The sequence below is a fragment of the Diceros bicornis genome, chromosome 8 (genome assembly GCF_020826845.1).
Source record: "Diceros bicornis minor isolate mBicDic1 chromosome 8, mDicBic1.mat.cur, whole genome shotgun sequence".
Taxonomy (NCBI): Eukaryota; Metazoa; Chordata; class Mammalia; order Perissodactyla; family Rhinocerotidae; genus Diceros; species Diceros bicornis.
In genome coordinates, this window is record NC_080747.1 from 70,232,491 (window position 1) to 70,246,172 (window position 13,682).

Consider the following 13,682-nt stretch of genomic DNA (forward strand, 5'->3'; position numbering starts at 1 on the left):
TTGTATAGGGTTCCACTTGGAGATGCCACTAAAATGTCTTGATGGTTTGAGGCAATTGTCGGATGAGAGGTCACAGTGACCTCCTCCTAAGGAAGATTTCTCATGATTAAATGTCAAATTTGCAAGAAATGTTGTATGATTAAGGGCTCCGTCTTTGGAACTAACTAATTCTGGGTTCAAACCCTGAGTCTGCTCCTTAATAGCTTTGTGACCTTGGTCAAGTTACTTAACATTTACAGTACAATGATAATAACTACCTGTTCATAGACTTGTTTAAAAATGCAACTAAACTAACAAAAGTAAAGTGCTTGATACAGTTCATGGCACAGAGTAAACGCTCAAGGAATTTTAGCTTCAACTGCTATTATCAACATTAAGAATATAATTCAGCACTGCTAATAATAATGCTGAATATTTACCTGAATGTGGTTCTTTAAAAGTCACTTTCAAAATGGGAAATAAGTCAAAACTGTTTCTCTCATACTACTTTGTTTTCTATGTAATTCCAGGCACTGTGGTGGTCCAGCAGTTGATGTCAATGATGATTAGCAAACATGATCGCCTCTTCCCCAAAGATGCAGAACTGCAAAGCAAGCCCCAAGATGGAGTGAGCAACAACAACAACGAAATTCAGAAGAAATCCACCATGGGTCAGCTACAGAACAAGGAGAACAATAATACCAAGGACAGTCCTGTTAGGCGGTGCTCTTGGGACAAGTCCGAGTCTCCCCAGAGAAGCAGCATAGATAATGGATCCCCCACAGCTCTATCAGGCAGCAAAACCAACAGCCCAAGGAACAGCGTTCACAAGCTGGATGTCTCTAGGAGCCCTCCTCTCATGGTCAAAAAGAATCCTGCCTTCAATAAGGGCAGTGGGATAGTCACCAATGGGTCCTTCAGCAGCAGTAATGCAGAGGGTCTTGAGAAAACCCAAACCACTCCCAATGGGAGCTTACAGGCCAGAAGGACCTCTTCACTGAAGGGTTCTGGTACCAAAATGGGCACCCACAGCGTACAGAATGGAACGGTGCGGATGGGCATCTTGAGCACCGACACACTTGGGAGCCCCATGAATGGTCGCAGCATGAGCTGGCTGCCCAATGGCTATGTGACCCTGAGGGACAACAGGCAGAAAGAGCAAGCAGGAGAGTCAGGCCAGCACAACAGGCTCTCCACCTATGATAATGTCCATCAACAGTTCTCTATGATGAACTTTGATGACAAACAGAGTGTCGACAGCGCCACCTGGTCCACTTCCTCCTGTGAGATCTCTCTCCCTGAGAACTCCAACTCCTGTCGCTCCTCCACCACCACCTGCCCAGAACAAGACTTTTATGGTGGGAACTTTGAGGACCCAGTTTTGGATGGGCCCCCACAGGACGACCTTTCCCACCCTGGGGACTATGAAAACAAAAGTGACCGGAGGAGTGTGGGCGGTCGAAGTAGTCGTGCCACCAGCAGCAGTGACAACAGTGAGACTTTTGTGGGCAACACCACCAGCAACCACAGTGCACTGCACAGTTTAGTTTCCAGCCTGAAACAGGAAATGACCAAACAGAAGATAGAGTATGAGTCCAGGATAAAGAGGTGAGGAAAATCTGGAGCTCGTAACTGCCAGAGAGGGTGCAACAGCCTCCTCCTGTGGGGCAGGCTCACACAGAGGGTTAAATGTGCTGGTCCAGAGCCAGAGACCCAAGTTCAAGTCCTTCATCTCCGTGAGCCTCGGTTTCTTAATGTGAAAAATTTAAATACTGTAGTATTTACCTCAAAAGCGTGTAAGAAATCATTGAGCATTGTCCCTGGCACAGAATAGGTGCTCAATAATGCTCTCTCTTGTTATGATTAAATATGTGGATTTGTATTAGAGGCTGTGAGGGAATGAATGGAGAATAAGGAGCCTGTTTTCACTGACAGGAGAAAGATGAAATGAGGGTAAAGAAAAGTTGTAGAAATAAACATACCTTTATTTTTCGTTCTTTCAATCGTTGAATGCTGAGAGAGCGTCTGCTATCTGCCAGCCCAGATCCAGTCCCTGAGGATTCAGTAGTGAATAAAAGAGACAAAAACTCAGCCCTCGTGGAACATGCTTCCACTCTACTGGAGGAGACAGATAAATAAGAAAATAGATCCTATGCTAAGTCGAAGACGAAAGCAGGGAAGAGGGGTGGCAAGTGTTGATGAGGTGTAATTTTAAATGTAGGGCCTTCTAGGAGGTGAAAGAGGAAGCTGTGCATAAACCTGGGAGAAGAGCAAGCGGAAATGCCGGGAGATGGGATGGGCGCAGAGCTCAGAGAGGTCACGGGCCTGATGACACAGGGCCCTGGGGATCATCTTAAGCCTTTGGCTTTTACTCTGAGATTGGAATCCATGGAGGTTTTTGAGAAAAGCGATGACATGAAGCGTATTCGTATGGACAAGGGAAATTGTAGCCTAAATGGGGAGCAAAAAATATGATTTATAAGCGAGAAGTTATGCTAAAACCTAATTTATGTCCGTTTACATCTTCCCATAAGATGACCAAGGTAGAAGGTTGCTTAGCAACTTCTCCAGGGAAGCAACCGGGCAAGATAAGGGGGATTGGCTGAGTGTCCTGTGTTCACAGTGCCCCTGGCTGTCCAGCCGTTCCATGGACTTGAGAGACAGGAATACAGGGAATGGAGCCCAGCACTCACAAATATAACCTTGTGCTGGAACCCTGAAAGTCAGCACACCCCACGTTTTCACCATGGTCACAGAAATTACGAAGCTGCTTGTCTTTATGTTCTCCTTGCAGTGTAGGGGAAAGAACACTGGACTGTCAAGTCAGGAGAAGGCCTGAGTCTCAGGCAGCATGAAGTAGCCCCTCTCGTGGTCTCGGTCCCAGTTTCAGGCTGTGTGCCTTGGTGGACCTGTTCCTGCACGGGTGTTCTAGAATCCTCATAGTTTGTGAATATCTATCTTTGTGCTACTTTAACTGCTTCCATGGCTCCAAACCCTGAATGGATTCTTTTTTACATATATAGTGGACTTTAATTTATTTTAATATTTTTCTCATCCATTTATCAACTATAAGACCAAAAGATACATATTTTCAAGGTCTATGGTAAAGTAAATATTAAACAAAAATACTACTTATACATTAGATTGAAAAATTACTTTTTTAGAAAGGAGCTTTTGTAAACTTCGCTGAACAGAAACTTGGTTTGAATTTTTCTATATAATGCCAAGTGACAGAAGGTTTAAATAAGAGGAAAAATGATGTCGTCTTATAAGGTTGCTCTTCTTTCTGAATGCAGTTATTGGAACCACTGGCTGCCAGAAATCTAAATTGCTGCCAATGCATGATGATAAATTAGCACTTAGCACTGGGAAGCAAGAGATAACACTTTAAACTTGTATTAAGTTGGGAAATAAGTTATCATTCTAAATGGCTGCAGGTATACACATTCACTGATGAGAACATTGGTGATACATTTATGTTCTGAGTCTGTGGTGCATTTCAGAGACTTTGATAAAATAATAGAATTTTCCAATAGAGTGTCATCTCAATAGGCCCTGTCACTGGAGCATTCTTACCCACTTGGCAGGCAAAGGAAGAGGTCCAGAATAAAGCAGGGCAGAGGAGCTGCCACATGCCCAAGCCACAGAAATGTAAGAGGTGACTGTTCTAGTTAATTTTTGATTATTCCTATTTAGAGTTGTACATTTTTCTTTCAACTCCTTCTTAACTCCACCCCACAAGAGTTGAGATTAGATAGATAGATAGATGATAGATGATACATAGGTAGATAAATAAATAGATAGATATATACATACATACATACATATATACATATGTAGCTAGACAGATAGATGATAGATAATATTTTACTTTATCAATCATTGATATATATGTTTTTTTAGTTTTTAAACATGAGAGCTTGGTGTTCTCCTCCCCCCAAATTATTTTATTGTATTGTGGTCAAAGAAATTTATTTGCATGATATCAATTATTTGGTCTGGGAAGAACTAATTATTCTCTTATTGTGGGTTTGAAATTCTATATATGACCAATAGATCAAGTCTGTTAATCAAGCTGTTCAAATCTTTTACATTTCTTCTAATTTTTATCACTAGATCTACAATTTCTGAGGAAGGTATCTTAAAATCTCCTAATTTTTCTGGATCTATCAATTTCTCCTTATAATTGTTATATTTTATTTTGAATAATTTGAAGCTATACTACTAGATGAATAAAAGTTCAGAATTGTTTATATCTCCCTGATGAGTTGGTCCTTTTATCATTAAGTAATGATCATCTTTAATTGTAATGCTTTTTGCTAAAAGTCTGTTTTTTCTGATACTAGTATTTCTATACCATTTTTATTTTGATTAGTAACTTCCTGCTATATCTTTTTCATTCTTTAATTTTCAAACTTTGTTTCATTATTTGATCTGAAGATTTACATATTTTTCAATTTGAGAATATTCTTATCCATCACATTTTTGTTTATTTCATCTCCTCCATTTTCTCAATTTTCTCTTTGTACAACCCTTATTCAAGTATGTTGGACTTTCTTAATCCATTCTTTATCTCTCTTTCTTATATTAAATTTCTATCTTTTTCATTCTGTGAGGCATTCTGGGTAATTTTTCTCAGACCTGTTTTCCAGTTTACTCATTTTCCCTTCTACTGATTCAATTCTGTCACTTCTCCTAGCCCACAGTAGTTTTTCTAGTCCCTTTTTCATAAAGACAATTGATGTTCCAAGTTCTCAATTGAACTGCTTTCAGCTCTCTGCTTCTGTTATACTGGAGGCCTCATCTCCCCCATGTGAAAAATAAAAACCCAGTCTCTAGGGCCTCTATCCAGGACCAATACCCCACCTGTGCTTCCACTTATTGTTTTAAATTTGAGTTTCTTCCTCAGTTCTGATACCTGAAGATGCTCTTTTATTTCTTAGCTATGTATTTTAAAAATATTTTTCTTATATGTTTTTTCAACATCATTCTGTGTTTTCAGTGGGAGGGGTTCCTTCTATATTTAACTCAGTCCATTATATTCCTGGAAGTTTCATACAAGTGCCTGATACATACAAATGTATCAGTATATATATATATATATATTTTTTTTTGTGTGTGTGTGAGGAGATCAGCCCTGAGCTAACATCCGCCAATCCTCCTCTTTTTTTTGCTGAGGAAGACGGCCCTGGGCTAACATCGGTGCCCATCCTCCTCCACTTTATATGGGACACCGCCACAGCATGGCTTACCAAGCAGTGCGTCGGTGCGCGCCCGGGATCCGAACCAGCGAACCCCGGGCCGCCGCAGCGGAGCGCGCGCACTTAACCGCTTGCGCCACCGGGCCGGCCCCCTATCAGTATATATTTTTAAAGGATTGTCTTCCATGATATTTAAGCTTGAATTTCTTTAAACATTTTTAGTTATAAAATAAATAGCTTTAGAAAGAAAAGAGACTATGTTATAGCATAATTCTGGGTGGCAGCCAGTACACTATCAGGTTGTTATATAAATATATGATCATGTGATCAAAATAGCCATCCAAACTGATTACAGAATGCGAAGTATTATATATTTTTTAAATCCTAGTTGCTTACAAAGGAAGAGCAGATTCATTTTTAGGTGTTCTTATCTGAATGAAATATCAACATATGGGGCTCGCTTATTCCAAAACAGAAAAATAAATGAGATCTTAATTTGAAAATTGTTATTAAAATAATTAGATTTCCAAGAGCTATACACACATTAGCCTGTCAAATTTCAGTGGTATGGTAAATTTGAACATGCCCTGGGGACTTTAGCTCAGAATAGAAGAAATTAAAAAGTCATCTGTTACCAAGATACATTTTATAATAAACCAGTGATTTATACTCCTCTTTTACAACAACAATAAATTATGTTTTGGAACTTAGTGATAATGGAGAAAACTCTGTTTTCAAGGAAGTTGTCTAAAATTATACAATTATAAAAAAAATACAGCTATCAATCTATAGAGAGAGAAATCTAGAGAACCTAAGATAGGTTAACAACTTGGAAGGCAGTGAGAATTGCAGAGAGCAGGCTACTTGAGTTGATTCATTATCACAGAATGTCTGATGGATTACTTATTCAACACATGTAATCTCTACCTCTCTTGTCAATGTAAAGTGGCTACTTTTGTTACCACTTTTATAAGATGAGATTCTATATGTCCCAGAGAAGTCCTGTCTTAGCAGTGGACTTAATCTGTCTAACAATGGCATTTTCACTACCATTTTTCCTCTGATAGAAAGCAAATATGATTCTCTCTTTTTCTTCCAACTTGATCAAACTTCCCCCTTTCTTTTAGTAAAGCCAAATTTACATTTAGTGATCCAAGAAGCCTTGTGGTTTGGGCTGGCCCCTGTTTCTGCCGTTCTGTGCTACATGACATTGGTCTCTGGCTTCCCTGTGCTGACATTCATTCATTCACTATGAAATGACAACTAATGCTTCCGAGAGAGGTCGTGAGGTCTTGTTGAAACGATAGCAAACCGTCTTAACGAATAAACCAACAACAACAAAATAACACCTTTTAAATCATTGGACCTTCTTTCACTGATTTGAAAGGGCTCATTCCAATTTCCACAGCACTGCAGAGGCAGAGTTCAGAAAATATTTGTATCCCTCTCACATTTCAAATGAATAAAATCACTTTATCTCTTATTCCCTCCTCCACCCTTTGTAGCTTAGAACAGCGAAACTTGACTTTGGAAACAGAAATGATGAGCCTCCATGATGAACTGGATCAAGAAAGGAAAAAGTTCACAATGATAGAAATCAAAATGCGAAATGCCGAGCGAGCAAAAGAAGATGCAGAGAAAAGAAATGACATGCTTCAGAAAGAAATGGAGCAGTTTTTTTCCACGTTTGGAGAGCTGACAGTGGAACCCAGGAGAACCGAGAGAGGAAACACGATATGGATCCAGTGAGCCTGCTTTCTCCCTCTGTCTCCGATGGATCTGGGAAGGAGTCTGGGGGTCCCGGTGGGAATATTGTATGGGATCAGGTGGCTGGTCACCTGGCTGTACAGTGCTGTAACTGGTGAAGGAATATCATTTATAGACATTAACCATCTATATCTGCAATGTGTACCAAAGTTATATCATGCCCCATAATGCTACTGTCAAGTGTTACAACTGGATATGTGTATATAGAGTAGTTTTTAAAAAGTAGACTAAAAATAAGAAGCATATCTCAAGAATTATTTTATTGCAAGCCTTGTATTTAAAATGTTAAATCAATATGTTGTTGCAATTTAGCTTGCTTTCAAGCTTCACCCCTTGCACTTAACATAAGCTATTTTTGGCATTGTGTTATCATCAGCTTATTTTATAGATCAATATTTTTATTTCCCCTTTTGCTGAGGAAATGAAGATAAGCAGATATATGAATATAAATATATATATAAGATGAGTTATTAAAGTCAAAAGAATACTTTGTGGCTGTGCTGTTTGTGCCAGTAGACCTTGCCATGACCAAAAAGAGAAATGTAAATAATTTTATAAAATACAGTTGAATCGCCAGGAACCTTTGAACTGCTGTTTAAATTCTTCCCTTGACACTGCTCATTTTCTTTGTGAGATGACTGGGCACAGGAAATCATAGACTGTGTAAAAAAGTCCCCTTCTCAAGCCCCCTTGTCTTCCTTGCCTGTTCCACAGATGCATGTCTCCTATGCAGGAGGTGCCTTAGAGGGGAAAAAATGGTAAAGAAAAGCATTTCACCAGACATGCCTTGAATTACTCTGACCTTCTGGACTGCATCTCTGTAACTGCTAGATGGTTACAGGAGAAATTCTCCCTGCCCCTTGCAAGTTGGGAAACAATGCTTGCTAAACCGTGCTCATGTGAGTACCTGTCCTCCTCTCAAACCTCTCTCCCACCCCCCAACAATTGCACTTTGGAATGCTGGCAGTGAAATGGCATTACTGTGTCCCTCTCAGTTAAACTGCTAGAGTGTGGATCATATAGTGACATTTTTCTCTCACTCAGGCCGACTGTTCTGTTGTCCTCTGGGATTCTCTCTGCATGACGGTGGGCAAAGGCAGTTTGCAGCAAGAGGGAGGTGATGGAGGGGAAGGGGACCAGAAGGAGAGAGAGACAAGTTTGGAAGAAACAAACTTAACTATTTTGCTTCTAATTTTTACAATATTGTTCTTCCCTGTTGAAAACATATTTGTTCACAATTAATTATAAAATGTGAATGCTTAAAGGTACAATTTTGACAAATTTGTGAACATCAGTAATGGCAACTTGCTAGAGAAGCCCAGGGCTCTCTGGAGCTAGAGTCTGGGGAGGACAACTCTTCACACTTCAATAAGGCCACGATTTTGAGAAGCCAGGCAAATAAAGCTTTCTCACACTAGAACAAAAAGTCGCACAAGGCGTAATCGGAAACAACGACTACTTGAGTTTATAGGATTTGTGTTGTTTGAGGGTTCTGTGTTTGCATGTATTTATTGATTTTCAAGGGGGAGAGTGGTTGTTACAGCATTCATCCTTGTCACCATCCTGCTTTTGGTCATGTCCTTCACTGTGCAAGCTTACGTGATCCTTTAGTATCAACCACTGTCTATATAGCAACACTGTCTTTATCTTTAATTCCTTTTCTCCTCTCTTTCCAATTCTTTAACCAGCTACTTCCACCTGGATAGCCTACAGGAAATTCAAACTCAAAATGTGCAAAACTGATCTCAGTAGCTCTCTCTGTATACCTTTTCATCTTTTCCCAGTCCCTGTCTTTAAATTAAGGAAAACCTCAGCCTCATCCAGGGAGCTGTATGATGCAACAGTAAAAAACAAAGGGTGTGCAGTCAAACTGCCTGAGTCAAATATTCTAGCTGTTACTGAACCTTCCATTCATCACTTTTTTCATCTGTAGTGTGGGAATAATAAAAATCCTACTCTCATAGACTTGTCACGTGGTTTCAATGAGGTGGCTTGTGTTAAGGCTGAGCACAGCACCGAGTATAGAGGGAGGACTCCATAAATGTCTATTCTTATTTTTCTCTACTCTGCCCACTTCTTCACCTTTAAATCACTCCCCAAGTACTGTCTATTCCACCCATCCTCGCCTTTTTAATCTGCTCTTTGACCAGTTTCTCCTCATCTTCTGATGAAAGCATCTTACCTATCCACTTTTGTTCGCTTCTCTACTTTCATCTTTGCAGGCTGCCCTTTCTAAGTCACCCTGACCATATGGTGGCCTTGCTAATGACATCTGATGACTCTCACTTACCCACAGGATAATGCCTTTCACACAGTGTGTAAGACTCTGACGTGCAGTTTCATTCTCATCTTCTAGCCCTTCCCCCCACACATGCCATGCCATTTCGTGCCTCTGGAACTTTCTCCCTTCTATTGCTGTGTCCATCTTGACTGCCGTTCTTCTGTCTGGTGCACTTCAACCATCTCTTTTTAAGAGCTAAATTAAATGTCAGCTCCCCTATGAAGCTTCCTAGGATCTCAATGCAGAGTTACTTACCTTTTGTGCTTCCAATTTGCATATATCTCTTTTAGACTTTCCCACATTTGATTATTTTCTTCACCAAATAAGAAGCACTTTAGGAAGCAGCGTGGTGGAAGGGAAATTGCAGGAAACTGAGAGCCAGACAGACTAAGATGATAAGCATCTCAATATGCCTTAGGCAAGATACACGACAATGACAAGTCACTTAACATCTGGGAGCCTCAGTTTTTCCATCTGTAAAGTGGAGATAATAACTCCTACAAAGTCTGGATGTTGTAATACTTAAAGGTGATGTAATGTACCTATCCCAACACCTGCCACTTAGCTCCATTGAGAGCTCCATTGAGAAATTGAGCTTCTACAATACCAGAATTTCATCTTATTGATCTTAAATCCCTCCCCCTGCACACTTTATGCCATGCTACTAGTATGGAGAGTTAGCAGTAAATTTGGCCTTTGATTTATGAGGGATGCTGTTGTTTTAAAATGATTTTAAATGTTGATCTCAGTGATGAGACCTTCCAGTCGATGGATACCATGAGCAGCTTGTCCATCTAGGTTTCTATTAGTTCTTCTGTTAATTCAGCTAAAAGCCTGGAAAATATCAGCTGCAAATTGACATAAGAAGAAATTGGAAATAAGTAGTTAGGTAGTATCCAGAGTTCATTTGCTACCTCCTATATATACTTCTTTAAAACTATTTAGGTAACTATAATGATTCTTAAATTATGAGCTCAGGAGAAAGGATTTGCTTCCAACTCTTGAGTCGAGTCTATAACATTGGTTTTACTAGTCAAACTATATGGCTGGGTACTCTTTAGAGAACATTTAAAATTGAGTTGCCTATGACATCAGGCCAACTGAAGTGTAGATTTTATACATAATTTTATTATGAAATGACTAAAAACTCCAAGTGGAATTTAAATAAGGTCATTCGTATTTATTTTTATTTATTCACAAGCTGAGGCCTCCTTTAAAAACTCCTTTAAAAATTAGATCATTCCCAAATAGGATAGTTTAAATCACTGATATAATTATCTCATCTTGGGAAATCAGGAGAGTATTAAAGAATGTGATGCCGACCACAGACCCAGAGTTCCTTACATTGCGGAACTGCACCTGCTTAGAGTTGCATCATAGAAAAGAATAGGCATGAACTTTTGGATTCTGGGATCCAGATTCAAATCCCAGCTCTGCCACTTTGTAGTTATATAATGTTTCTAAGGCTTAATTTGTTTTTCTGTAAAATAGGGGTAATAATAGTGTCTCTTCCTTATTGGATTTTGTTGAGAAATGAATAAGACAAGTGAAGTGATTGGCACAGTCCCTGGCATATAGTAAGTACTCAACAAATAGCAGCTGTCAGCCCTCAAATTACTTCTGTTGAAAGGGTGTCCCAGCTTCTAGAGAACATAATAGAGTTTTGGCCTCAGGAATTTGACCAGCAGTGAAAGAGTAGCATGCTCACCAGCAGAGCGTATATTTATCTCCTTGTCCCTGGGACTCTAATTTTATCTTTGCCCAGTTAATTGGCCAGAGATTGATGGCAAGGAAGAGGCAACCCAAAGCATCCTTTCTACTTTGAGATAATATGATTACATCCATGATATGAGAATAAAGTCTAAAGAACCACCTGTAACTGCCTTTCATCAACTCTGTTCATGTGGATACTGAAGAAGACATTGGATATTAAAGGTATTGGGTAAAATATAATGAAAGTGTCTGAGGATATGGAACAGTGAACATGTCTGTGCTCATATCAGCATCACCATTAGTGAATATTAATTGAAGGACTCCGCATGCCAGGCCAGCACTAGGCTAAATGCCCTAGGATTCCTAGTTTACAATAATTACCACATGAGATGATGTACTATGAAAGCAATTAAGAGACTACAAAGGTGAGGCTGGGAAAGGCACTACAGTGCCATGACTATGATGTGAGTCCTGAAGGATGAGTAGGAAGTTATCAGACAGGGTGGCAGTTTGGGGCAGGGACCTCCCTAGTGCATGAAGCAGCACGTGCAAAGGTGCCTTCAGTGCAGAGCCTAGGGAGCCCTTTCAATGAAATAAAAATGACCTATCCAGTCTGTGCCATCGAGGTGGCATTGTGCACAACAACTTACCCACACACCATGAGACCTGAAAACACACTTAGAACCCAGGTGGCTTCTACTCTTTCATTGAAAGAAAGCAGCCAGAGCCGCACACATTTTGCCTTGTTTGAACTCACAAACCACAGGAGAAGTGTGCTGGAACTGTGGCTCCCAAAGCTCTGTTTCATTCTTCTCTTTCTAGTCTGTAATTGCACAAGGGGGAATGAGATGAAAATGAGAACTTCCCAGGTTAAAGGCCTTTTGCTGCGAAGTGGCTTGGAAAACTAATAGTTCGCCAGGCAGCCAAAAACCTACTGAACCTACTGTAGATGTTGGAGTAGGAAGTTCAGCTGATGAAAAAGTGCTTTTTAATGCACCATTTGTGGCTCATGTCCAGGGTTGAATGACACTCAATTTATGGACTATGTGTAGCTGCTACCATTGTGGCCCTTCAAGGGCCAAGCCCAAGTGAGACCAGTCCATGTAAGGAGGGTTACCTTAAGTGGAGTACGGGTAACAGAAGAATACTGAATTGTTTGAGTGATGAGTCAAATTGGCACCATTTGCTTTGGGTGAAGTTGTCTCTTAGCTGTGAAGGAAGCCCTCAGTGTACTGCCTGTTCTTAAGGAAACACTGTGTCCATCTTAGCCCTCTCCTCTCAACACATGCGTTCCCTGCCTCCTCCTGATTCAATAGAATTGATTATGTACCACACCAAAGTAATCCCCAGGGTTGTGCCATCATGCCCTCATCCTTAGTTATCTATTGCCAGTTGTCCAAACTCCTATGTCATTTGCCTTCACCTATATGCTTGTCTCCATATTGCTCAGCATATTCCCTCATGTGCTTCAAACTCTGATCCCTCTCCACTCCTCCAACCTTTCCATCATATCGTCTAGATCTTACAGCTGCCATCATCCTACCCTAAATCTTCTTTCAAACATGGTTACCTCCTGAAGACATCACTCCCCTTGCAGCCCTCTCAAGGATGGCGACTTTGTCCTTCCCACAACCTGCATATCATTAGCTTGAAGAAGAGTAGGTTTTGCTTTGCTCTTTGCTGCTACTTCCATACCTTGGATCCTCCCTCCTCCTTAATAACCTCCTTGGAAGCACATGTCACCTGACAGAATATTTTAGCCCCTAATCAACTGTTTTCCCCCACCACTACTCATACCATCCACTGACTTGGCCACTCAGCTCCTTGGCCTGTCCATTTCTGAAAATCTTGTTCTCTCCCTGCTCAAACATCAGCCATCTGTGCTCATGGTTTACATTACACTGTGTCATTACCAATAACTGCACCATCACGAAAATTTCCATTTCAAGCAACCACTGTCTGATCATCACTTCTCTTTCTAGGTCACTCCCTTTGGCACCATCATCCCAACAATTCTTGGATACTCCCAAAGTCTTGTCAGGCCATTGACTGCTAAGTTTTCACTGACTATATCCCCTTATGTCATTGCTTCCCTTCTTGACCAGCTTAATTCTGTGGTTCCTCATCATAATTATTCCCTTGTCCCCATTCTCCAAGCCCTTCTTCTTCTCTTCCACCATTCTACTCATCTAAGGAAAAACAAAAGAAACTTCTAGCTAAATCCAGTTTCTGCTTCCTCCTAACATGTACCTAAGAAACTGAATATGGCTGGAGACCAAAAGACCACAACGGTGACTTGTCTCACCTTATATTTATATAACTATGGTTCACATGGCTCTCATCACTGTTCAGGAACTTATCTTCACACTTTCCAAGGTCAATTTCACACTTCTCAAATCTCCATAGACTCTTCCCCTCCTCATTCTCAGCTGATAGCCTTGTGTTTTTACTGAGAAAAAAATGTCAGAATTGTATATCTTTATGATGTCCCGTCATCATATCTACCAAACTACCTACATCTGTCCAGGGCATACTATACTGCCTTACCTCCTGCTGCAGTGACTGTGCTGCCAGCGCCATCCAGGCCAGTGGCTCTTCTCATATACTGGAGTCAGTCCCTCTGGCCTTTTCAAGCACATTGCTCCTTCAAATAAACACTCTTTCTCTCTTGCATTACGAAATTTGCTTTTTATATGTTAGACCCCTCAACATATACTGCTGCTGTAATAGCTTTTTAAAAA

General features: G+C 40.4%; 1 protein-coding gene across 2 annotated transcripts in view; it reads left to right on the plus strand.

Annotated features, from left to right (window-relative positions):
• Positions 1 to 7,204, plus strand: part of ARHGAP24 (Rho GTPase activating protein 24) — a 468,734-nt gene extending 461,530 nt beyond the window's left edge. For both annotated transcript variants that reach the window (XM_058547442.1, XM_058547443.1), the window contains 2 exons: positions 510 to 1,587; positions 6,686 to 7,204. In XM_058547442.1, coding sequence (XP_058403425.1) covers positions 510 to 1,587; positions 6,686 to 6,929 — 1,322 coding nt within the window. In that variant the 3' untranslated portion in view covers positions 6,930 to 7,204. The remainder of the gene's footprint in view (positions 1 to 509; positions 1,588 to 6,685) is intronic.
• Positions 7,205 to 13,682: the final 6,478 nt, after the last annotated feature.